The following is a 26,693-nucleotide window of genomic DNA, read 5'->3' as shown; positions in this document are numbered from 1 at the left end:
CTGAGTTGTTTGTGCCAAGGCTAAACTTTCATAAACTGCAAGCATTTGTCAGAATGTTTTTTTTTTTTAACTCCATTCTTTTTTTTTTCCTCCCTCTTTCTATCATCAATCTTTCACGCTGCCTGGCTGGTTGGCCACAGTCACTGAGCAGTAAGGAGCTTGTCACGGCTTTAGGGAGTATAGCGTAGGGAGTTTGACTGGCCTCTTGGGTCCCGCTCTTCTGCCTGATGGCTATTAGTCACTGCCAATTACCCACAATTCTTTGCAGGGCCACAGACTAAGCGACCTGACGCTCTGTTCAGTCTCACGTCTGTCACAGTGCGATTCTCAGTGCCTTTCAGCATATGTAACATCATGGCATGTAATCATTGTTTACCTTTGGCAGGCAAACATTTGCGCTGTCTTCCATTGGTGAAGCAAACAGACAATCCAGCATCAAACCAGTATATATTGGATTTTAGCAGTCACTCATTAGCTTAGGTACAGTGTGAAATCATCAGGTAGGACCTAAATGTTCTTGTGGCACAACTGGTAGAACCATCAAAGACGGTTTTGGTAAAGTGGCTGTTTTGGTTTTATTGAATTTCAAAGACAGACAAAGAGTGGAGCAAGGGAAAAAAAAAAAACATGAGTGAACTGATTAAAGTTTCATTTTTGGCCATGTTGAATGGCTCCTGTTGTAAATCATTGAGGTTATTTTGTAATGAGAAGTGAATGAGAGATTTGAAATCTCCTCACATGTAAGCTGAGATTTTCATTCCCCAATACATATACTTGCAGTCTAAACCCCCCAGCTCGCTAAACCACCCACCTACATGCATTCATGAACATTCACATTGACATGCAGCTCCATCTATAAAAGTTGTTCTACAAGTCATAATCTGAATGTCAAACCACCTCTGTTCACAAATTATACAGGTTTTTTTTTTTTTCAGATCAAGTTAGTTACGTCATATGTCCCAAACGAATGCAGTTTTATTTCATTGCCATTGTTCTATTAAATTCTGTGTGTGTGTATTTAGTGTAATTTCTTTTTTGTTATAGCAGTAGTTTATTTTTATAAGTGTCTTTAAATAGTTAGGTTAAATACATTTAAATGTAATTTTTTTTTGGAATCTTAACATCAGTATTTAAAAAAAAAAAATCAATAATTATTTTGGATATACTGTACAATAGGTGTATGTCGAGCAGAAGTGTCTTTGTTTCTGTGTGTCTCAACTGGGTTTTCAATTAAATCATGGAAATTGAGAACCATGTGTGCTGGTTTGTTTTAAAAGAATCTGTCAAAGGGACTACGCAAATCAGAGTTCTTGTTGAATAAGTTATATCACACTCACTCATCCACCTGAAATAAGTTAAAAAGAAATATGTTTTATTTGAAATAAATTAGAAAATTAACTTATAGAATATAAGATATATATAGTTGAATATAATCAGCATAACAGTGGAAACTAATCCAGTATTTTCTTTTAATATTACCAATGGGCAGTATGTATATTGAAAATAAGAGGACCTAGGACAGATCCTTGTGGCACTCCATATTTTATTGGTGATAATTGAGATGACTCCTCATTTAAATAAAGAAAGTGAAATGGTACAGGTAGGATCTAAACCATCCTAAAGCCCTTGTATATCTGTATAGTTTTGTAATCTATCTATAAATATGTAATGATCTATGGTGTCGAATGCAACACTAACATCAAGTAAAACTAGAAATGAGATGCAGCCTTGGTCTGAAGTCATGTGTAATTTTAACAAGTGCAGTTTCTGTGCTATGGTGGGGCCTGAAATTCGTGACTGATATTCTTCATATAGATAAAAAAAAAATTTGAAGGAAGGAGCACAATTGAGCAGACACAACTTTTTCTAAAATTTTAGATACCGTAGATTTGAGTCACAGCCCTAGTTTTCAGCATCATTATTCTAGTCTTCAGTGTCACATGATCCTTCAGAAATCATTCTAATATGCTGATTTGCTGCTCAAGACACACTCCTATTATTATCACTGTTAAAAACAAGTTATTATTATTTGTGGAAAAACATGATGCTTTTTTTCAGGATTCTTTGACAAAAGTTCAAAAGAACTGAATTTATTTAAAGTAGAAATCTTTTGTTATATTGTAAATCTCTACTGTCACTTCTCATCTTTTTAAAATTTAAAACGCTACTAACCCCAAACTTTTCAGTGGTAGTATACAAACGGTTTACATGTTTTTCCCTCAACACTGTACACACGCATCACTGAGTTTGTTGTTAGTAACCTCACTTTAGTCATCTAAAACTCCTCAGTCTGAAACCTTTGTCAATGAAGCATCCATGGATGAACTCCTCGCATAGCAAACCAGACAGCCTAACTCTCTCTCTGTCTCTATCTGTTTTTTTTTTCTGTTCCAGTGGGCACCCCATATTACATGTCTCCCGAGCGAATACACGAAAACGGATATAACTTCAAATCTGACATCTGGTCGCTAGGCTGTCTGCTCTATGAGGTAAGGTATAGAAACCCATCCCATCACTCCCCCTCCTCCGTTTATACACCCCTACCCTCCCTTACTCTCCCATTCTCTTCCCGAGCTTCTGCCAGCGCTGTTCGTCTCCTTTTGTGAGACTCAATCCTACACCTTGCGGTCTGTCGTGAAAACTACAATATGGTTTTGTACTCCGAGGTAAATGGTCTCTGCGAAGGATACCTGCAGTATGTTTCCAAGCTGATGAGGAAATTTGAATGACATTTACATGTGTTTTAAATAACATCCACTGCTCTTACTATGAAATGATACTGACTGCTTTGATTGGACTTTAATAGCATATGCTTCTCCTCGACACAGCAGACCAGGATCCATTATACTCAGAGCAGTGGTTTCTCTTCAGCTTGCTGTAAAATGAAGTTGCAAGAAGGTCAGCTGTTTTTTTTCCGGCTGTGATAAATCTTTAGACCTTAAAGGGGAAGTTAAAGGGATAAGGATAGTTTAGTCACCCTCATGTCATTCTGAAACCTTTTTCAATGAAACACGAAAGTTACATTTTTGAAGAACGTCCATTCCTCTCTTTTCAGTATAATGAAAGTAAGTGTGCCACGCTTCAAATGACAAATAACCATAAAAGTAGACTATTTTTAGAAGTCATATGGTCATATTCTTTAATAATGTTCACCTCTGGTGAGATGTTAGATTTAGGGTTAGCAATGATTGAGTTTGTTCTTGAATGAGTAATTCGCATAGTTTTGTGAATTGGTCCAGTTGATTAAAAACAAAACAAAACAAAAAACTCATTTATTAAAAAGAATGATTCATTTACAAATTAGACATTACTACTACTTGCTCTCAGAAATAAATCAAGAACAGCTATAAAGGTCAGAATTTCAGTGATTAACTGTTTAGAAGAATGCAAAGCTTCAGAAAACCATACGAACCATTTCAAGGATGCTTTAATGTGCTCTTTTGTCATTTTTAAGCTTGGTAGCCAAAATATCTTAAGTGCCAGTGGTAAATACATAAGTACATTTCAATAATTTATAGGCCCCCCGGTTGAAAACCACTGTTTTTATAGGATTCAATAATGTATCTTAGACTAGAAAATAAAGGCAGACTATTTCAGCCTGTAGTAAAGTAATTGGAAAGGAAAACATTTCCATGGATTCATGAATACGACCTGGATATTCTTCAAAAATTCTCATTTTGTGTTCAATGAAAGACAGTTAGTCTTTGAAATGACATGAATGTGATTAAGTGATGATATAATCATAATTTTCAGGGGAACTGTCCCTTTAAGCATCCAACAGTGTGAGATCTTGCAGAATAGATCTTTGCTAAAGCGCAGATCCTTTTTCAAAACTGGCCATTTTGTATGTTTCTATGTGTTTTTTGGCCCTGGTTTCCTCTTATCCAGGTGACTTGGGCCACCTGGAATGGGTAGCAGCAATTCGTAAATGACACAACGTTTGATCCCAGGAGACATACTGGCTACTGAAAACTGGTGTATAAACACACGCAAGCAGGCGCAAATTCACACTCGCACAGTGTGGAAATAGACACATTGTTAGTCCGGTACCCACTCTATCCCTTCAATCCCCAGAGTGTGTTTTTTTTTTCTTTTCTGTTCTCCGTCTTTTGCCTCTTATTTGGGGGGAAGCTTACCAGTAGCTACACCTCCCAAAGTGCCTGGGGCTGAAAAACAACCATCTGAGTTCTCCGCTGCTTGGAGACAGCGTTTCTTGGCACTAATTAGTCTCCCATAATGCACCAGGCCCATCAGTGTGATCAGTCCGCCCTGCTTAGCAGTGGCCATGGGTCAGCCAAGTGCGGGGAGAAGGCAAACGGGGAACAGTTGTGATCTCTTAAGCTTCTGTTAAAGCCAGGTCCAGGCTTGGCCTTGAACAGATCGGTGCTGTCGCCCCTTGGTACAAGAAGACTTTCATCTTGTCCCGCTTCCAGCAGGTCACGTGACCTAGAGGAGGCGGGGAGCTGAGAGGTGATGAAGTGACATCTGTTTGAATGACAGATCTGATGATCGGCAAACCCGCCGGCAGTTGCTGTGATGTTATAGTAAAGGAGGACTGTTTTTCTTTCGTTATTACCAAGTTTTGAAGTTTTCAGTTGATAATCTCAATGTTTATTAAAAATGTATAAACTCTAAAAGTCAAAAGACAACATAATTTATATATATATATATATATATTAGGGGTGTAACGATACGCGTATTCGTATTGAACCGTTCGGTACGACGCTTTCGGTTCGGTACGCGGTACGCATTATGCATACCGAACGGTTCGTTGGACTAATTAATTATATTTGAAAAAAAAAAAGAGAAATATAATGATATGCGTTCAACAAGGTAGCCCAATAACCCAAACGACGTAACAGGCAACGCCCCTGACACTCCCGAAGAAGAAAAAAACACCAACTTATGTTTATGTTATGTTATGACTCAGTCAGGCGCTCGCTCACTCAGTACGCGCTGAAGGCTCGTTGCAAAATGGCCAATGCGTTTAACAGACTAGAAAAAGAAGATGACTCTCAAACATATTGTTTGAGATGCATGATTCCATCTATGAGCTGCTCGATCAGAGTGACATGAGAGCCCCTCCTTAGAACATTATTTGTAAATCCATGTTATGGTAAGTGTGCACGTGAAGTTTTTGCACACTTTCTGAAATCCACACTGTGGTAAGTTTGCACACTACACTAGTGCTCTGCATTCTTTCTAAAATCCTATATAGTGAGGGCTTCGCGCGGTTGCTTCATTGCTTTAAAAAAAAAAAAAAAACACCAGCGTGAATACTTGAAACATGTCAACTCATTTACGCCGACATCACCTTATTGTGTCAGTATCTGGGAAAAGACGAAAAAAAGGAGAAACATGCACGCAACAAACTATGCCTGCAGCATTTAGACACCAGTATTATAGCTTACAGGGAATCCAAAGTGCACCCAAACACCAGACCTGTTGGTTATTTTAGGATCTTATATTTCTGGTCTGTTAAATGCATTAGACATTTTGCAATGAGCCTTCAGCGCGTGCTGAGTGAGCGAGCGCCTTAGGGTCCGTTCACATATCGCTCCTAAAAACGCGTGGAAAACGCTAAGCACGTCTTTCTCCTCCTTTCCAAAGCGCTCGGGCAGAAGCGCTCATGAGGCGTCTGTCTTTGCTAAGCAACAATGACGTGCTCTCTCCATGAGACGCGGAAATTTCAGCGAAGGATAAATGGATTTGCAGCTCTAAAAATCGCTTGCAGTAGCTCTGCTACTAAATTTATTTCAAAATTGCAATCCATATACAACTATAATCAGCTGTTCCTTCATCTTGGCTGAGTTTTCAACGTTGTTACGGGAAAGGATGAAGCTGATTGGTTAGTTCTTGTCACATGACCCGCGGTGCGCTTGCGGCATTCTGAAAAGTTGAGATGTTTTTGCATTTTGCTGTATCTAAAACGTACCGAACCGAACCGAACCGAACCGTGACATCAGTGTATCGTATCGAACCGAACCGTGAATTTTGTGAACCGTTACACCCCTAATATATATATATATATATATGTATGTATGAGTTACTGTAGTCTGTCGTCAATGACGTCCTCAAAGAATTTTACGATCAAATTACTTAAAATGTTATTATTATTTTATTTATGATCTATTCTATGCGTGGGTAATTGGTGTGTTCTCTATAAATAAATGAAAAATAAAAAGGGTTTCAGAAAAAATGCACAAATGACTTTACATTTTTAAAATATTTACATATTTAATTTGTATTTTTAATTTATATATATATATATATATATATATATATATATATATATATATATATATATATATATATATATATATATATATATATATATATATATATATATATATATATATACATACACACACACACACACACACACACACACACACATTTACTAAATTACAAAAATCTATTTATTCTCACTTTTGTAAAGTTGCATCACAACCTGAACTAATTTAGAAGTTTATGAAATGTTAATAAGCTGTAAAAAGCAGGTTTTTTAAGCTTCTGTTCTTCATTATAATATCAGAGCATGTTCATAGTAGTAGAGATGTATTCAAGCCATTGAATGTATGAAATCAATTTTTAATGCATTTTTAAATAATTTAATAGATGGGACAAAAAGAATGTTGTGTCATTTCATTGACATTCATTTCATATATATAGGCCCGTATATTGTGTATGTCCAGTTTAATTATTTATTTTGGAGTGTGTGTGTGTGTGTGTGTGTGTAAACATTGTCTTAGTAGACAATAAAAAGCTAGCTGCAGTGTTGAACTACTGAATTGGTAATTTGCAGACTTGTGCCATCTTCCATTGATCCTCATTGATCTATTTTGTGTGAAAGGCCTATATGTGTGCATGTAATTCCTTTATTCTGAGAGCATGAATCTTTCAGTCGATCTGTTATGGAGGATTCGAGGAGGGGGTGGGGGTGGTGCAAGCTGTTGAGGTCATAAGGCCTCGATTGAAAATCATCAATACCTGTGCATTGTATTCCTCAATATGCATCTGCTATTCCGTTTGATGCTGAAACTCGCAGTTGGTGCTCATTTGGTCAGTCGATGTGGCTGGCCGGCCATCCTGTGATGAATAGGAGGGGTGCAGGACAAGGCCAGAGTTGGAGTTGACACCCAAAGGCCTTCACGGCAGACGGGACACGTGCTCTCCACTGTGCATCTGTCAATAGAACTGCACTGTACTGCACGGTCCATCTGCATTATTGACAGCTCTCTGCATCATAGTGAAAATGTGTGGTTTTGTGGTAAGTGGAAGAATTGAGGGTCACACTGTCTGTTTGGGTGTTTAGTTCATATGTTGGGAGTTCAGCAAAGTACCTAATAAATGTTTTAGTAGGCTGAAAGCTTACTGCTGATAAACTTTATACCAAGTTTTTGCAGCCATCCACACACATCCACACGTGTGTATGGAAAAAGTTAAAGTAAAATTAAAAGTAGTAGTAGATGTAAAAATACTAATTACTCTTTTTTTTTTAAATATATATTTTCCAAAACATGTTTTATTCTAAAACTAAGAGAAAATCAAAAGTTATGTTAACAATTTTAGTTAGATATCTCAAAAACTGAGCTATCTGTAAGATTTAGTTTGACTGAAGTACCAGATATTTCCACTAGATGAAATTCATTTCCTATTTGTTTTCAATGCAATCTCTTTGAACCATGTCCATCATTTTTTTAATTGTGCTCCTATAACAAGTGCTAAAACCTTAACCAAGTTTTGCACCTTTACAATGAAAATGAATAATAATAATAATTTGAAATAATGGAATAAAAAAATTTGGTTAAAAAAACTTTATTGTAAGTAGTTTGTGAAAAAGGCGTAGGTTCTTAAACCATATAGCAAATGTTTGGCGATATTTTTTTTATTTTTTACTTTTTTTGTTCGCTTTTTAGCTTTATTTCGGTTTTAGTCATTTCAGTACTTCAACTGAAACTTATTTTTAAATTAAGTTTCATAAAATACCTAGTTTAGGTTTTTAATCTAGTATGTTTTTATAGTCTGCATTTATTTAATTTCAGTTTTATTTTAGTTAACGAAAATAGTTTTTAATAGTTAGCAATAACAACACTGACTTTGATGTTAAAGTGCGGAATGTAAAGGAGGATTTCATTGCTTGGACCGGCTGAACAAATATGCTTCCTTCAATGTAGTTAGTGTCTTGAGATCAAAAGGACACATCTTTATGATGGTCATGCTTATGATGCTTAAGCACTTTTTCTGGATTCTCTTCATAGATTTATATATGCATATTTTAATAATGTAAAGACTATTTTTTTTAGTGAATCATTTAGATAAATTAATCATTTGCTGATTCAGATATTCCAAATCAAAGAGTTTAATCAAAGTCCCCACCACTACAGTGCAGCGAATTCACCTTTCCGTTGACTCCATTTTAACCCTGAATAAGACCACAAATTTTTATGGATTCTCTTCTATATTTTCCTTACTCCAACCATCAAGACTGTTTCTTGTGGCTGTATTAGTCTATGATCTACTAACCCATCCTTGGAGAACTCATGCGATTGGTTTTGGTGTTGAGTTTTATGATTCCGAAAATGAAAGGATCGTCTCAAGCTACCCAGATGGCCCTTTCCGTGTCCTCACAGTTTCCGCCCCGCAACATCTCCTCTCTCTATTAAAGAAAGTTCATATTGGTGGATCTCTGTGCTCACGGTCTGGCCTGGCCTTTTGAAGTCCTCTTAAACCCCTTCTTAATAGACGTTCTCGAAGGTGTTTCAGATTTATGTTGGCATAAATAAGAGGCAGAGACCGTTGCATCTCCCTTCATCGCAAAAACACGAGGCCAGGTTTCCTGCTGCAGGTTTTACAATTAAACTGTGAAGTCACATCTTCGTTTACGACCATGTGTTTTGAGTAGAATGTCAGAGATGAGAGCCGAATCGGATTAACAAGAGCGTTAAAAGCAAAGAGATTAGCATGCACACCATGCAAGAGGTGTGTTGCATTTTTGATACGTGTTGCTAATGATATTCTGTCATTAAATAAGAATGCTTAGTCCGTAGTTGCTGGGATGCGTTGTAGCACTTCGTTTTCAGAGTTCGGAAGGTTTATATATTAAATTTTTAGAGCAGATTTTTTGAGAAGTGTTATCCCACACCTGAATAGTAAACATCCATCAAGACGTTTGAGTTAATTAAGTCCGCCCCGCTTCCTATTCAAATATAGATTACCCAGTATACCTTGGTGTCTTCTCACCACGGATCTCAAATTTTAATTTGATAGCTTAGTGAATTAATTTGGCCCAGCCGTGTACAGCTGCGGAATACTCATGTTCTTTAAAGATGCTTTGGGAGTGCGGTGTATGTGAACGCCGGCGTCTCGGGAAGAACTCTTAACATTCTGATGAGCCGCCGCACCCATGTTTTGCTAATGATGCATAAAACCGAGAAACGCTGCACACTCATTCAGCAAATTTACAAACATAACACGTGTCTGAAACTTTTCTTCTTGGGGTGATGGTGCTACTAAGAGAAGAAGTGAGGATTTTTCCTCTTCTTATTTGTTCAAGGGGAAAACCCAGAGAGCTTAAACAGCACTGTGTGTGTAGGTTAGGCATTCGTACAAGTCAGTGCCTGTCTGCGGCTTCAGATGGAGACTTTTTTTAAGTCACAGAATATGGATTCATATTTAATTGTGTTCCTTTCTTATGCATGCGCCTCCATTTGATTAATATATCATTAGAATTGTGTGAGAAGGATGAGCAGCATGAAATGATGGGTTTCTCACACTCAAACTCGTGACTCTTTTTATATGCTACGCCCTCTTCCATGGCCCTTGAGAGCCAGGACCTTTGCTAGAAGATTAATTGGCATGCAAAGAGTTCAATGAAGTACAAAGATCAATATTAAGATGGAGAATCGAAAGATCTTCTAGATTGAGATGAATGCTGATGTGATAAGCCACTGTTTATTTTCATGTTATGGCTAATATCCAATAAATGACTGATATTCAAATTCTAGACTCTTGTCAAAATACAGTTTTATATATATATATATATATGTGTGTGTGTGTGTGTGTGTGTGTGTGTGTGTGTGTGTGTGTGTGTGTGTGTGTGTGTGTGTATAATGCTTGGTTATATTAAGTTCTACAAGTAAATTTATGCATTACAACATCATGTGGGGTATGGAAAATAAATATAAGTTTGAGATTTTCCAAAAATTACATTCAAGTACATTTTTAAATTAATAGTGTCAAAATATAAGACAGCAAAGTGACAATGCATTAAAATATATTATTGACCACTACGATACATAACAAAAAAAATATAATGTTGTCCAATAACCAATATGGTACCAACGTGTCTGAATATATATATATATATATATATATATATATATATATATATATATATATATATATTTTACATAGAGCCGCTGTTACTACACAGAGCCATTGTTAACTGAGAAGCTGCGCAAATCCACGTTCATTTTCAGCGTTAATTTGCGCATCTTCTCAGTTAACAATGGCTCTGTGTAGTAACAGCTGCTCTATGTGAAATCATGCACCTGATGGAATTAACCGCTGATTAGAGAACCGGCTTTACTGACGAGATGCGCATTAACGATCGGCCGATCTTGATCGGTGCACCCCTTATATATATATATATATATATATATATATATATATATATATATATATATATATATATATATATATGCGCATTGTGTATTAAAAAAAAATATATAGCTTAATTTTAATTTTAATTCATAATGCAAGTTTGCATTGCATTCTCAGTGCTGCCACATGGGGCACTGTATTAGCACAAAACTGTCTTTTAAAACATTTCAAAACATTAATCTTTGTGTGTGTGTGTGTGTGTGTCTGCATTTGCATACAGGGAAAAAAAATGCTCTGTATGAATATATAAAAAATATGGTTTGGCCTTAGTGGTTCACCCATTAAAAAGGTACTGTTGCAAGCCAGGGCAGTCAGGTTATATTCAGGTAGGTATTAGAAAAGAGTCTGTTTTTGTCTTCCTATCTGGGTGGCCATATGTGTTTGTCTTTAGTTATTCTTCCTTCCTGTTGTGATATTGTGAGCATCTATCTATGTGTGTGTGTGTTTCTGAGCAGGTGTGGCTGTTTTTACTTGTTTGGTGTGTATTTGTGTCAGTGCACTTATGTGTTGGTGGTTGAGATTCTGTTTAAGTATGTTCCTCTGAGCTTTGGTGTCTGTGTGTGCAACCCCCCCCCCCCCCCCTTTTGTGTGTGCGTGTGAGTGTGTAAAGGCGTGTGTCTTTGGCCACCATGCACCGGTAGCCGAAGCCCCGCAGACAGACAGCAGGCCAGCGTGGTGCGGGGTGGACTCTTCTAGAATACCAATGAGGGGAGCTGCTGGGCTCCGGGGGTCAGGGAGCAAGTCAATCATCTTGCCCATCGCCTGGGCGCCCCGAATCAAATTAGCCTGAAAAATTCAGGGGCCGGGAGCACGGGGCGAGCAGCTGTCAGGGCCAAGAGCGCCCAGGCACTAATGAACCAGATGAATAGTGCAAAAACTCCAAAATAAAAACAGGACAGTTGACATTTTTCATCTGTCAGAAGCAGAAGATGCATGAAAATATGGTGGTCCTTGTTTAACCCTTTGCTGGCTACAGCTGCTACTCGCCCCTGACCCCCCTCTGTGGCCACACTTCCACAGGTACGCACACCACATGTAAACAGTCAAAGCTGCTGCTGCATTTTCTTCTTGCTAAATGTTGTTCTACGGTACTGCACGTTGCAATTATCCCGAGGAACTCATTGCAAGAGCAGTGGCACGCTTCCGAGACAGATGTTGCTATGAAATTACTCTATAGGAATAACATATATATATATATATATATATATATATATATATATATATATATATATATGTGTGTGTGTGTGTGTGTGTGTGTGTGTGTGTGTGTGTGTGTGTATGTATGTATGTTTTATGGGATTTATTGCATTAAACAATCTTAGCCAAACATAACCAGTCATATCCATATATCTTTCCCCCATTCATTCTCAATTACCCCCCACCTAACTCACCGCACACTTCAGGGGGTCTGTTAAAACTCAATGGGCTCAGGGGAGGAGAGAGAGAGACGGCCGACTCCTGCTGTACCTGCTGGTGTCACTGTTTATCTCAGCATTTTTAGAGAAACAAGTGGTGCACTTTTTAATGTTATATTTAATGATATTGAAGGAGGTTTTTTTGTACTACTCTTTTTTTTTCCTCATCCAATATTTTGATTGAGCACTGTCTCCCTTGCCTCCTCATAGAAACCACACCTGCTTTGAATACATATTATACATTATTCAAATACATATATTTTATTTTATATATTGATAATAAATATATTATCAATATATAAATACGATCATTTGTCATATTTAGATCAATTGAAAACCGCTTTGAATGTTTTGGAGCTGGTGTGATAGAAGGCAGTGACTTGATCTAAAACTTTCAGATGGCATAACTCAGATTTTCATTTGTTATTTATCTCTTTGCTTTAGCAAAGTCGTGCCTCGTTTCACAGAACATCTGCTAAAATGTCACAGTTCCTTAGTTGAGTTTTTGCATCCTTAGTTACTTTTTTATTTCAATATGCTTTTTTAGGAAAAGAACATAACAAGAAGATAAAATGCAACACCACACAGGCTAACCAAACTATTTCTTAAATAAGATAGTGTGAATCTTAAAAAAATGATGTGACTGGTAATATAATTTGATTATCACTTTAATTTGTATGCCACTTAACTGTATTTTTGCTGCTGTGTGAATGCAGGCTTTGACACTTAGGCGTGGTCTGTTTGGACTTGCGCTGACACAATACCCCAAAACGAGTTGACGAGTTTTGCTCTGGCACATTTAGATCAGAAACAAGAACTTCTGGTTCCCGTAAGAGCGCTACATGTTATAGAAACATCCCAGTCCTCCCAGTTCCAGCACTGCCAGTGATTAAGAGGGGCTCCCCCTTCCTTCCTCCGCCCCTCCCGTTCCTATTTCGTGCGGAGCAGCGATGAATCCGCCTCTGCTCCGTGAGTTCTGCCAGTCCACGCTTCTCCTCTGACAGCCAAGACCGTCGTTTCGCCTCTCTCGATCACACACCCCTCGCCCCCACCCCTTTAACTCGCTCGCCGTTTCCTCTCTGTCCTTCTATGTCAGTTTAATTGAGTTCTCGTCCAGGGTGCGTTTGCGGTGTAGTGGTTTCGTGCGAGTATTGTGTGGCTCGAATGCTTGGCATCTGGAAAGCTTTTTTCTGAAAATATCCTCACCCACAGTCAGTGGATTTGCTTGGAGCTGTTTTTGCCAGTCTGCTTTTGCAGTATCATAATCTCATAACGTCATCAAAGCATCGCCTTCTTGGCTGAGCGGGATTGCACAGCTCCAGGCTACCAGGATACACTGCATGTCTTCAGTACCACCGTGATTTATGTCCTAGAATTGTGACATCGACAGTGTTGTTCATCTCTTTCTGGCTTTTTTCTACAAAACATATACTGAAAAGCTGAAATGTCACAGTCTTTTTTCTAAGGCTTTATTGAGACAGGACATCCATATATTTCTGTAAAGTGTTTCAGTCCAGATATAGCAAGCTAATTGGCCATGAGTTGGCAGATGGGTCCTAATTAATAAAATGTATTATGACAAACCTACAGTTCATGCTAATTTTTAAAGTATTGGTTCTATTGGAGATACTTGCCATCTGTGGGTAGTGGTAAAGCACGTCATCAGTTACTCACTCTCATGTCGTTTAAAACCTCTATGACTTTGTTTTTCAAAAAGAATCTAAGTGTTTTTGTTTAAACCGTGAGTCAGTAGGGTCTGATGGGGTTGTTTCCATTACGTACTGTTTATGGACAAAAAAAAAGCAGCAATCCACCAAAATTGTGGCAATAGAAAATATAGTCAAAAAACCAAACCAAAAAGTAAATAAATAAATTTCAGTTTCCAATGAAGCCATTGACCAAAACAGTGAAATTTAATTATCTTGTCTCCAATTACATGGTCTGGCTATCATTGTCCATTTTGAAGAATGTTCTCTCTCCACATCTCCACATTGAAAGTCATTGGGGTCCAAAACAACAACTTTGGACCCCATTGTCTTCCATTGTATGTGCAAAAAACACAGATGCTTTCCAAAAGTCTGGTCGGAAAAACATGAGGGTAAAAAAAATAAATTTTCTGCCAAAAAGTTTCTTAAGCTTTGTCTATGATGACATGTTTTGACTGTCAGCATGCATTTTGCCCACACAACATGGTGAACAATGTGGACTCACTTCACCTTGATTTAACAAATGATGTTTGAGTACCCATTCATAAAATGTGTTCACCCAAAATACAGAGAAGTGGCTCGTTGCCCAAGAAACTGATTAAGACTGGTTTAATTTACCACCTGAGAGCATGACAAGTAAAAATACAATTTGGATTAAAAACTGTGAATTTGTAAGTTAAATGAACCAGTGAAATGTTCAAAATATGTTCATTTGTCTCCACACATCATCAGTCAAATTCTATCTTAATACTACAAGAAGCTAAACATCCTATAGTTAGGTTAATGAGTTTATTATATTATGAAAAATGTGTATTGTGCTTAATATGATTAATGTAATGCACAGTGTCTTGGGAGTGACATGATACATGCTCTATAGACCTGACTCTCAGCTATCTGACGTCTTGAGCAAACAGATGGCAGTTGTCTGCTTCCGTCTGTGACATGGGACACCGTAGTCACTCCACAAACAGTCAGCAGCCTATGCTTGATGAAGATTTAGTGTGCATTGCAGTATTGTTTATGAGAGAGATGGGTACTTACTGAACCTCCAGGTGTGAACTCTGGAGTCATTTAATGGCACAGCCATGGAAAGAACAGTAAAATATAATTGTAAATGCATTTTCAATAGTTACACATTTGATGAAATTGCAAACTTAAGGAATGAATAAATTGAATTGAAATGATCAAGATATGAACCTTGACAGATTGTTCCATAAGAACGTGTAACCCATTTTTTAAGCTAACAAGATGTCTGGAACCAAATGTCCTTCTCTCTAAAGTGCCTTTTTGTCTTATCTTTTCTCTTCACTTAGATGGCTGCCCTGCAGAGTCCATTCTACGGGGACAAAATGAACCTCTACTCACTGTGTAAAAAGATTGAGCAGTGTGACTACCCGCCACTACCGTCTGACCATTACTCTGAGGAGGTATGTTTCAAATGCAAGAGATTTTTACACTCTTTGTTTTTCTGTATTTCATTCTTCTGAATGACTGTACGGTGAATTTTCACAGACAAAATCCAGTCATCTCGATAACAATCCACGCAATTCGAAATTTATCATCAGATTTCACAGCAAATTTTAACGCAGATTTGCCGTGATGTTTTTGCCGAAAGTCTGACCTCATTTTAGAGAAGTTCACTTCCAGAATGAAAATTTTCTGATGATTTCCTCACACCCATGTCATACTAGATGTTCATGACTTTCTTTTCATTCGAAAAGAAAGTAAGGTTTTTGAAGAACGCATTCCAGGATTTGTCTCCATATAGTGGACTTCAATGGGAGCCAATGAGTTGAAGGTTCAAATTGTAGTTTCAATGCAGCTTCAGATGAAGAATTAACTGTATTTGACTCCTACATGAGTACGCAATGCGTGTAATCATGCATGTGCATTGAAGAGCTGGTGCAAGATGAGCAATTTTGGTTAAAAAGTATACATTTTTATATTTTTTTTATATAAAAATTTCGTTTCACTTGATAAGACCCTTATTCCTCTGCTGGGATCCTATAGTGCCCTTTGAAGCTACATTTAAAACTGCAATTTGGACCTTCAGCTCACTGATCCCCATTGAAGTCCACTTAATGCAGAAAAATCCTGCAACGTTTTCCTCAAAAACCTTCATTTTTTTTGCAACTGAAGAAAGACAAACATGAATATATTGGATGACGTTGGTGAGTAAATTAGCAGAAATTTGTAATTTCTCCTTTCTAATAGTTGTGACTATATCACCATTATGTTGTCCTTAACAGGATAGTTCACCCAAAAATGTCGATCTTGTCATTATTTACACTATTTTGAAGAATATTATTGACTTTCACTGTTTTGTACAAAAAACACTGGGTCATTTTTTATAAGTCATACATGTTTGGAACCAGGGATGGGCAGTATTTCAGATACATGTATTTAAAATGCGTATTTGAAATACAAAATACTATTTTGTATTTTGTATTTTAAAGCCTTTGGGAAAAATCAAATGTAATTTGTATTTAAATACATTTAAGACGAGTATTTTTGTATTTTCAAAATACTTTGAGCCAGTCAACCTCTTTATCAGGGTGCTGTTTTCATGCATCAACTAGTTCAGACCAGACACGCCCCTCCCCCCCAACCCCAACATTCATCCACATGAGCCGCTGTACAACCCAGCCTTGGATCGGCAACTTTTCTGGAATAAAGTGAGGATGTGCTACTTGTTGATTAAAGTAGCTTGTCAAATGTGTTTCAATCAATAACGTTACTGCATGTTAGGGATGGGTGACAATATCATAGATTCGTAACAATGGTATAAATTGTGAATCGATGGAACTTTTTCTAAATCTTTTACATAGGACTTTCCGCTTTCTCTTTAGCTTTGAGCAGTTGAAGCCTTGTTTATACTTTCGCAATTCGCATGGCTCTACGCCATGAACCTGCTTACTGCATGCGCTCCTCAGTAAACCTACAAGGCTTTTATGCTTGACGTGCTCTCCGTTGTATAATTCTGTGAAACAACAGAAGGCGACTCTGAGTAAATGTTCTCCAAACCACGAAAAAACAGCGATGAGAGGAAGTAGTTTGCCGAATAATTTGTCAAACATCTCTTATACTGTTTACGTCAAACACTCGTCTCGTGAGAAGTTTGTGAATAAATGGATTTCTTCACATGTAAACTGATTAGGTTGTGAGTCATTTTCACGACACATGAAAAAGTTGTTTAGTACACTTCTTAAACCCTTACTAAATAATCAAGTTAAAACCAGTAAACTTGAAATTGTGACTTGTGATATTAGAACAAAACACATAATATGATAACATATGTATAACACTAAATTGAACAATACTAATGTTTTATAATTCATTAATTATTTTATTTCGATTGTATTAAACACCTACCATTACTTTATTCATTATTTCTGCTATGCAGGCTCATTTTGTAAATGTGATCATTTTAAATTTTACAAACATGGTGCTTTATGAAAATGCAACTGGACACATTTCCAAATTGTGATTGTGTTTACCCATCTATGCAAATGTTTATGTAGAGATGAAATAATTAGGTTAATCATCGTCTGTCTACATCAGTTTACTGTAGTGATTGTGTGCAGTTTACTGTAGTGATTGTGTGCAATGATGAAAGATACACCACACTTTTAGTTTTGTTTAGTTTTATTTTATTGTAAAAAAAAAATATTTTAGATAAACTTTAGATTTTCTAATTATGTATATAGAAACAAACTTTACATTAAACAAATATAAAAGTTACTATACTACTTGCATAAAAAAAAGCATCAAAAGAGTTTGAAATTCAGTTTTTGCTGTGGTATCAAAACTGATATTGATAATTGTGAAACCATGCCATATATTGTTACTGTAAAGTAAAATTAAGATTTTGGTCATATCACCCATCGAAATTCCATCAAGTAGTTCAACTGGGCGGGTTAGGTCAGCAATATTGGATGGCAGATACTTTAAGATTGTGAAACAAACAGAACTGGGCCACATTGGAATGCCAGTCTGTCACATTGGCTTTTAATGATGGTGATAAAACATAATAAAAGTTAGTTTTTTGTAGTTTTTGTAGTTTTTTATTTCTTACACTGCAGGGGAAGGAAAAATGTATATAAAATTAAAACGAAAGTTTCTAAGCAGTTGCACACATCTAAATGCTTTTTGGCATTCAGAATAGACCCAGATAGATTTCAGCCTAATAGGGATACCTGCACTGAATCTTCAGTTTCACATGTATTTTGTGTATTTTCAAAATACAAAATACTGTATTTGTATTTAAATAAATTTTTCCACACAATATTTTGTATTTGTATTTAAATACATTTTTCCACACAGTATTTTGTATTTGTATTTTAAATACATTTCCATGTATTTATGCCCATATCTGTTTGGAACAACGTGAAGGTGAGAAAATGATGACATAATTACATTTTCAAACTAGTTAGCGGTGTCTAACTTGTAGTTGCCATGCTTGTTCATACTAGTCCATCAAGTAGACCATCACCACACCAGCTTGTGAATTTCCAGCACTGCCGGTCTTTCCTCGTAACATGCTGTCACTCTCTGATGTCAGCCATCGAAATCTTCCGACAGATCCGGCACGTCCGACCAAAGCTGCCATTATTATTATTTACAAGCCCGGCCCGACTCATCCTCCATTCAGCACTTCCTTCAGCTTTCCAGAGCTGCAGGAATGCCTGCCTCCCTCCCTGTCTACATGTAAACAATGCTCCTGAAGGCGAAAGGCAAAAAAGTGTCAGCCGTTCATCTTTGGTGTGTCATTTACCGTCTCCTTGTATCTCACCTGACAGACAGCCCCCCTTAAAACGGGGGGAAAAAACGCGACCATCGAACCCCCCGCATTTCTCTCGCGCAAAAGCATGAATATTTTACATATCTTCATCCTTGCTCGCCCCCAATGCCGCCGCCCCCCATTTCTTCTCCACTAATTCTCAGACTGTCTGCATTTGCATTTCACATGCCGGGCTGATTAGGAGACGCCGCGCCATGCAACAGCAGCCAGGCCCCGGCAAGAGAGGCGGTTGCCATGGCGATCCGACACAGGGGCATCTTCTTTCCTTCCTCTTTTTTTCCCTTTCCCCCCACTTTTAATGATGCTGCTGCTGCTGCCACTTGTCTGTGCTCAGTTTATTTCTCAGTGCAGCATCACGACTCTCAATCACTTCCCTGACTTGCGGGGTTTTTTTGGTCTAGGATGTTTTTAGCGGAGAATTAACAAATATTCGCAGGGCCAGAGGGCTTCTTGCTGGAAGTTACATTGCTTAAAGTCTATCCCTCAGCTCTCCGGTTCACTGAGCTCTGAAATGCTTGCCATTTTTGTCAATCATCTTGTTTGTCTTGACCCAATGACTAATACGAGGCTCCAGACTGTGAATAAAACTGTGTTTCAGTGTGTTTGCTTATTTTTGATGATTATTATTATCCTTATAAAAATCTTGTTCTTTCATTTTACTACTACATTTTTTTATATTAATAATATGTACTATTTTATTATCATTATAGTTTTTATTGTGTGTTGAATATTTTTCAAAATGTAAGACAATTGTAAGTCTAAATTAACTATATTATAAAATATAGTCTCTACTAGCAAAAGTCCAGAAAACCTGGTGTACATTATTATATTGTATTATATTATATTATATTATATTATATTATATTATATTATATTATATTATATTATATTATATTATATTATATCTCATATCATATCTCATATATCATATCGTATCATATATTATATTATATTATATCATATTATATTATATTATATCATATTATATTATATTACATTATATTATATTATATTATATTATTACATTATATTATATTATTTGTCATTTATATATGTAAAAACATGATAATATATACAATTGTAAATAGGGCTGCAACTTTATCATTATTTTATATTATAATCGATTAGTTGGACGATTATTTTTTCTGATTAATCGGATTAAAACCCCTATATTCTTTATTTTAATTTTACAAAACAAAACACACTTTTCCACATTCTGCCCAGTGTCCTTAAAACAAATGTTCCACTGAATGATATGAAAACATACAGTGCTTAACAATTTATTAGACCACCTGTCATAAGACAAAAGCACAAATATTTTAGAAATCTATCGGATTTTTTTGTAATTTTTGGACAAGTAGCAAGCTGAAACAACTAAATTAGTATTTATTCACATAATAAAAAAAATGCCCTCCATTGCCTTTAATAACAGCTTGCATGCTTGCTGGCATTGTTTATGTACTTTCTGACTAATTGGGTATCTGAATAAAAAAACACTATAAAGCCACTTGACAGTTTTTTTTCTGCCTTTCTTTCACGGGTAACAGAAATAATTGTTATAACATTAAAGATATATGACTCCTTACTATTGTTACTAAAAAGCTTACACATATTGGAGGTCTAACCAATACAGAGAGCTAAAGAAATATTTTGGTAATTACCAGTACTTTAAGTTAAGAGCAGCAGTGGCACAAACCTTACAAAATTGGTTAAAAACCTTACATTTGTTTTAATTAATTTGTTAATCACTGTAGGTTATATAATGCATATAGTTTAAATCTCTAGATCAAAAATGAAAACAATAGAGATGAATAAAATCACAGTAATGCTCTGCAGGAACATGTGTCGTGTGGATTTTGATCTTGGTCTTCTCTTACTGTCATTTCTTTATCCTGTAAAAGCATCTGATATTTATATTCAGACAATTACACGCTGCTGTCCCTCCACAGTTCCTACTCTCAGAAATTAATCACACTGCATGATGAATTTTAAACCTAAATATAAATGTTAAACAACAGATATTTCAGCAGAATGAATGTTTTTGCGCTGAATATTGTCTCCCTCGCCTCTCTGTGTTCTGTCTGTTTAACGTGCGCAACCGCCCCGATGGCGCTCTTTCAGTAAAGATTTAAAACTTAACGCAGACAGTCAGGACGGGCCTTTATGCAAAAATAGAAAGGCTTGCATGAATAGGGAACATTTACAGATAGGGATATGACCATTAACTAAAAGAGGACGCACACACACATCTGTAAAAGCGGCTGAACAGGCAAGCCATTACACTAATGCATTAGCTTGAAACTTAAAATAAAGATTTCTCATGTTTTGGGCAGCTTGGATCACATACGTTTCCTGCAGGAGCTCATTATGTTTCTTCCAATATATGTAGATGCATTTTGTCCATAGAAATGCATTATTCAGTGCTGTAATTTGATGTGACCTGATGCAGTTGTATGTGCACGGGCAGACCCATATAGTCAATAATGAGAATCATATTTTATTGATTAATTGTTGCAGCCCTAATTGTAAATAAATGTTATATATACTTTATATACGCACATATATAAATTTAGTTAACACAATGGAACCATATTGAAAAGCGTTACTCACACTGATGCTTTGGCACCAATATAATCAGGATGACCCCATCAAATGTGAAATAAACCACTTTTCAAAAACTTTGCACAAACCTGTGATTTGTCAACTGTTCAGTGGCTCACTTGTCACCTTTTTTTAATCTGGGTCTCTGAATGGATCAGTGTGATGAATTAACGTTTTGTCTTTTATCTTTTTGTTTTTCCCCCTTCAAGCTGAGGAAACTGGTAGATATGTGCATCAACCCTGACCCGGAGAAGAGGCCTGACATCACCTACGTATATGGCATCGCCAAACACATGCACGCCTTGACGATCGCAAACTGAGTCAGCCACCCGATTCTTCGTGCTTCTACTTTTAAGACCTTCGTCTGGCCCACAAATGTCATTTAAAGCTTGTTTTGCTCCATTGTAATGTAACCTGGCATCTTTCAGTACAAAAAATACAACATACGGCACAAAGCAAGGCCTTTGGGTTACTAGAACTACATCAAAAAGACAAAACCTACCTTTACATATAGCACTTCTAAGAAGAAAAAAGCAAAAATAAGCAGTGTTGTAAACTGTTTCGGCTTGATTTTTGCTCTTTCCGATGTTGGTCCCATCAATGATTGCATATTTACCTCCATTTGATTTTTTTCTGTCACAAGCATGAAATGTAAATCTGATATGCTTTTGTAAATCCCACAACAGCCGTTCCAAAAACTTTTTCACAGCGAAACCTTACGAGAAAAACATCTCTATAAAAAGAGAATTACATTTTCCCTTAAAAAGCACATTTCAGAGGTTTGTCGTTCTATTAAAAGAGCATGAGATCATTGTGCATTGTGCTCGCAGTTTCCAAGGACAAAATAACTAGTCCATATCTAAACATGTATTCAATCCAAGTATCGCCTGTCCAGCATCTTAACATTTATTGCAATACTCCATAGTATTTTAAGCCTTAGACCTTTTAAAATGCATTGAATCATAGATCATGACAATACGTTTGCGTTCACCAGATTTCAAGTAATGCATTCAGAATGAAGTCCATTTCTCAAAGGCGAATCCTACCCAATTATATCAGCACCTCTACGGCTGATACTTGAACTTTAATAAAGAATTAATGCAAAGGCCTAACATGCAATGTAGTAACTTATAAATAGTCACACATCTTTCATAGTGCCTTGTTGCGTGTATTTCAGAAAACTGTTCTTCCCGTAAACCAAAACCGAATTTTGATACAGAATTGGCAGCAATTGCGTCCTTCGATCGGTTTGCGACAACCGTGCATCCTGAAAGAGGTACGTTTACAAAACGGTGCTACGTTCACCGAAACGTCTTGACCTCTTCCAGACAGTGCTGCTTTCCAGAATGTGGCTTGTGATCTTTGGCAGACTCGGGTCTACTATGAGTTCCTCAAGCGTATGAAGTTAAACTCTCCACACAGCAGCACATTTCACAGACAGTATGACTTGCTGTGATAGTACCACGTATAAAATGGTATGTTTTTTGTAACTTTAGTCGTGAGCATTTTTAGTGTTTACAGTTTTCTTTTTACTGTATTTTGCGATAATCACCCTTTTCTTTCATCTTTTGTTAACACCGTAACAGATTACGCTTGTTGCCTTATCAATAATAGTATGTATTTATCTTGAGGAGGCACGCGAGGCCTGTTCCAGCCAGATCTGGATCCTTTACCGCGGTAAAGCACACATGAAGCGGACACTCACTGTCTGCCAGACTGTACTCTCTCTACTTTCACCCGAATCATTTGGGAGGGGAAGGAAAGGCAACTTTTTATTTATTTGTCTTTTTTGACGGTTTATGTTTAACATTCTAGATGCACATTCATTCTTTATATGCTAACTGAAATAAAAATAATAAATCAAATTAAATGACGTTAACCCTGTGTTCTGGTGTTGTGGTTATTTCAATATATATGCAAAATTTGCATAACGTATAAACTTTCAGCTATAAAACTCTATAATCAGAGTCTTTTAATTGCACATGCCAATCAGTCCCCCATAGCGTCGCCCACTTGTGTTTATTTGTATTCTTTTAGCGACTGTCTCCACTTAGCCCTGAGCTTTATTAGCTGGCAGCGTGTCGCGCTCGTGCCCCAGGGTCCACGTCCGGCTTATTCCCTCCAGGAAAAGCATCGGCAAGGGGACTATTTCCTCTCATTCTAATGAATTCCTCAAGGAGAGCGGTTTAGTTTCATCACTGGAAATTGCTCCCTTGGAACTGACAGAACAACGAAAACAAACTTAAGTAAACATCACAATTGATATTGTGCTTGTTGTACGCTGCTATCTTTAGCCACACTGGTCTAGTGTCGATGCTAGTTATAAAGAGATTCTTTCTTTTTTGTTTGTCGTCTGAGCATTTAGTGTATGTTTTCCTTTTAGAAAACAGATGCAGGTATCCATCTTGTGGCGGCACAGTCTAACTGCACTGCATTGATTGTAATAGATCTGAATGGAGGCTTCTTTCTGTGGTGCAGCTTTCATATCGTTAGCTAATGAGTTTAAACAATGGAATTAGGAGTCAAAATCCCATTCAAAATTTCAGTCATCAGATTCCTGAAAAATATTAGGAATATAATAGATCTCTTTATTTTAGTGTTTTCTATTCCTAGAAACATAATAGGGATTTTGGAATTATTTTTAATTCAAGTCATTTTTGCTATTTTGAAGATTGCAGTAAATTTACGCTACTGGCCTATTTTTTTTTAACTTGATACTTGTTACTTAACAGTATTTGTTTAATTTAAATTTAATTAACTGTTAAATGTTCATTTAATTAACTGTTAAATGTTCAATAAAAAATGTCAGCTCCATTACTGTCAATCATTTTACCTTTTTGAAAACGTTGTCCCAACACAAAAATGTATTATTTGTCTTGAGATGACACAACGCAATATAACGTCTAATCACATTATATGGTTAATGTTGAAATGGTACAGAATTTTGTTTACAAAAATTGTCTATAACGTTGTCTATAAAAGATTAATCTCAATTTAAAAATCTATTTAAATATAAATAACATTTCACAGTCTGTATTATTATTATTATTATTTTTTTTTTAAGAAAATAATACTTTTATTCGCGATGCATAAAAATGGCCTATAAATGCATTTATCTAAATTTTCTAATCAGCATATTAGAATGATTTCTGAAGGATCATGTGACATTGAAGACTGGATGCTGATGCTGAAAAATAAGCTTTGATATTAGGAAAACAAAAAACATTTTAAATATAGTATGTGGAAAATAGCGCTTTCAATTGAAAAATTATATTTCCCAATATTTCTGATTTTACTGTATTTTTTTTATCAAATAAATGCAGCCTTGGTGAGCAAAAGAGACTCATTTTAACAGATAACTTGTAGCATATTTTTGTAGCTGCAATATTTATTTTATTATTGTCATAATTTATGACAGAATCATTGTTATAATTAGTTGATTAAGTTCTTAAATCTGTGAGTAATTCATTAGGGAGTTGTCCCGAATCAAAATGATTCATAACTGGAACGGCCATTAAAATGTGACAATTTATGTGGTACCATGATTTTTAATGTCCAAGAATTGCATCAGTCTCCAGAAATTGAGATTTTTGTCAGCTGTTCACAAAACATGCTCCAAAGCAATGTAGACCTGCTATTGAACAGTATGCTAGTTGTTACCCACTGATGCGTTTTACACTTTGTCGGCAGACTGCACAGACACTGAGAGATGTCACTACAGAAGCCCAACTGACTCAGATGTTTTTACCTTTTGCACCAAGGCCAAATATATTCTCTTTCCTTAAAATCCAGGTGCTTGGTTCAGCTCTCTATATCTGTCTGTTGCCAGAGGGACCAGCACTTGTAACATGTCCCTTCTGCATTGGCAGCAGATTCAGCTGCTGGCAGCATTTTCATAGATTTTTTTATTTTTTTCGTTTCTGTATTTCGGCATGAGAAACGTGCCGTTTCTGTTTAGCTATGGTTCTTGAGGCGAGTTTTGCCTTGTTCTCGGTATTTGAAGTGGCCAGGAAGCTGACGCTTTATTGGCCGATTGTGTGGTCAGCAGAGAGTGACAGTCTTTGAGCCAAACTTTGTCCAAGTTTGGAGTTGTGAGTGCAGCTGGGACAACAAATAAGTCTTGGTCGGGGCAAAAAAAACCCCAAAAAAACAAGTAGACAGAATCCGGGTTCCTCACTGTTCGTTTCCCCCTGTGGACACGCATGGAGGAAAATAGCTAGTGCATCTCAGGCATTTTTTTCTCTTTATTGAAAGGATCTGTGCTTTGAAATATCAATAGCACGCAGGTTTGAAATAGCTTGTGGCGCATGCTTGGCAACTTTAAACCAATTAGTTTGTCAAGGGAAGAGAATTATCAAGGGATGATCTCCAAACATCCACCATTCAAATCATTGTTTTTTAGTTTTTTTTTAAAGTTTTCTCCAAAATGCTATATCTGGCAATATCTTAGAACTGCGGTTTCTATGGAAAGAAGAACAACAGCGAGTAAACTCTGACTTATGTATTGTTAATGATTCTGTTTTCTTTGTTTCTTCTTTATTGGGTCATTCTACAAAACGCGTTTCCTCATATACGAGTGAAAAAGACTTTACCAATGCATATCTGATTCCAGCTTTAACTTTGGTTCTATAGACATTTTTATTACACACATCTACAAAAATATTCGAAAGACGTAAAACTTGTAATGTCTTAAAAAGGTCAACTCTGTTACTCCAACCAAATCTCACAGGAATTTGTAGATATTTTCCCGAAGTGCCTAATTCTTACAAATGTGTATGTCCTCACTCATTCAAATTCATACGATTTTTGTTCTAAATCGTACATATTTTATGAGTTGCACAGTTTGTCTGAATTTGTACGAATGACCTACAGGTACACCTAACCTCCGCCCCTAAACCTACCCGTCAATGGGGTCTAGACAAATCATACAAAATCGTAAAAGTGAGTTTGTACGAATTGGTCGTGAGATAGTATTGGTTACTCTAAACCCTTTTACCTTTTTGAAGTCATCATGCATGAATGTGTTAAAATTTTATTTAAAACCATTTAAACGTCCATTTACTTACATACTCCACAAAGTACAGTCACAGTCACAAGTACAGTCTTGTTACTTGCATACTCCACAAACATATGCACAAACAGTGTTGTTGTCCATTTACTCTATGTATGCTTCTTTTTTTCTTTTTTCCCTTCCCAGAGGAAGCATGGGGATATATGGTCATCTGTGGTAAACCTTAGCAAAGTTAAAAAATAAGGCTACCCTCTGAGCAAGACCCATAAACATTTGAACAGCATCTCCTGGTATATTTAGCCCATTTTGCCCGACCAAGGAAGCATCTCTAGAACCTGTTGGGGTTTTTCGCAAACTAACTATTGGAAACAAATGCTAGGTTGAGGTTTCAAAAGAAATCTGATCCAGAGAGTGTCTTTACAGGTGGTTTTCACCCACAGCTGCTTTGAATTCTGAAGCCTTTCCAACCAAAATGTCACATCCCATCCTGTTGC

General features: G+C 36.6%; 1 protein-coding gene across 1 annotated transcript in view; it reads left to right on the top strand.

Annotated features, from left to right (window-relative positions):
* Positions 1-23,067, top strand: part of LOC127988362 (serine/threonine-protein kinase Nek7-like) — a 47,984-nt gene extending 24,917 nt beyond the window's left edge. Inside the window, exons 7-9 of the mRNA XM_052591105.1 lie at positions 2,395-2,489; positions 15,100-15,213; positions 21,398-23,067. Of these exons, the coding sequence (XP_052447065.1) occupies positions 2,395-2,489; positions 15,100-15,213; positions 21,398-21,508 (320 nt within the window). The 3' untranslated portion in view covers positions 21,509-23,067. The remainder of the gene's footprint in view (positions 1-2,394; positions 2,490-15,099; positions 15,214-21,397) is intronic.
* The last annotated feature ends 3,626 nt before the right edge of the window (positions 23,068-26,693 follow it).

Source organism: Carassius gibelio, chromosome B22 (genome assembly GCF_023724105.1).
Source record: "Carassius gibelio isolate Cgi1373 ecotype wild population from Czech Republic chromosome B22, carGib1.2-hapl.c, whole genome shotgun sequence".
NCBI lineage: Eukaryota > Metazoa > Chordata > Actinopteri > Cypriniformes > Cyprinidae > Carassius > Carassius gibelio.
Note: the sequence above shows the minus strand (reverse complement) of the source record. Positions and strands in the feature narration are given on the sequence as shown.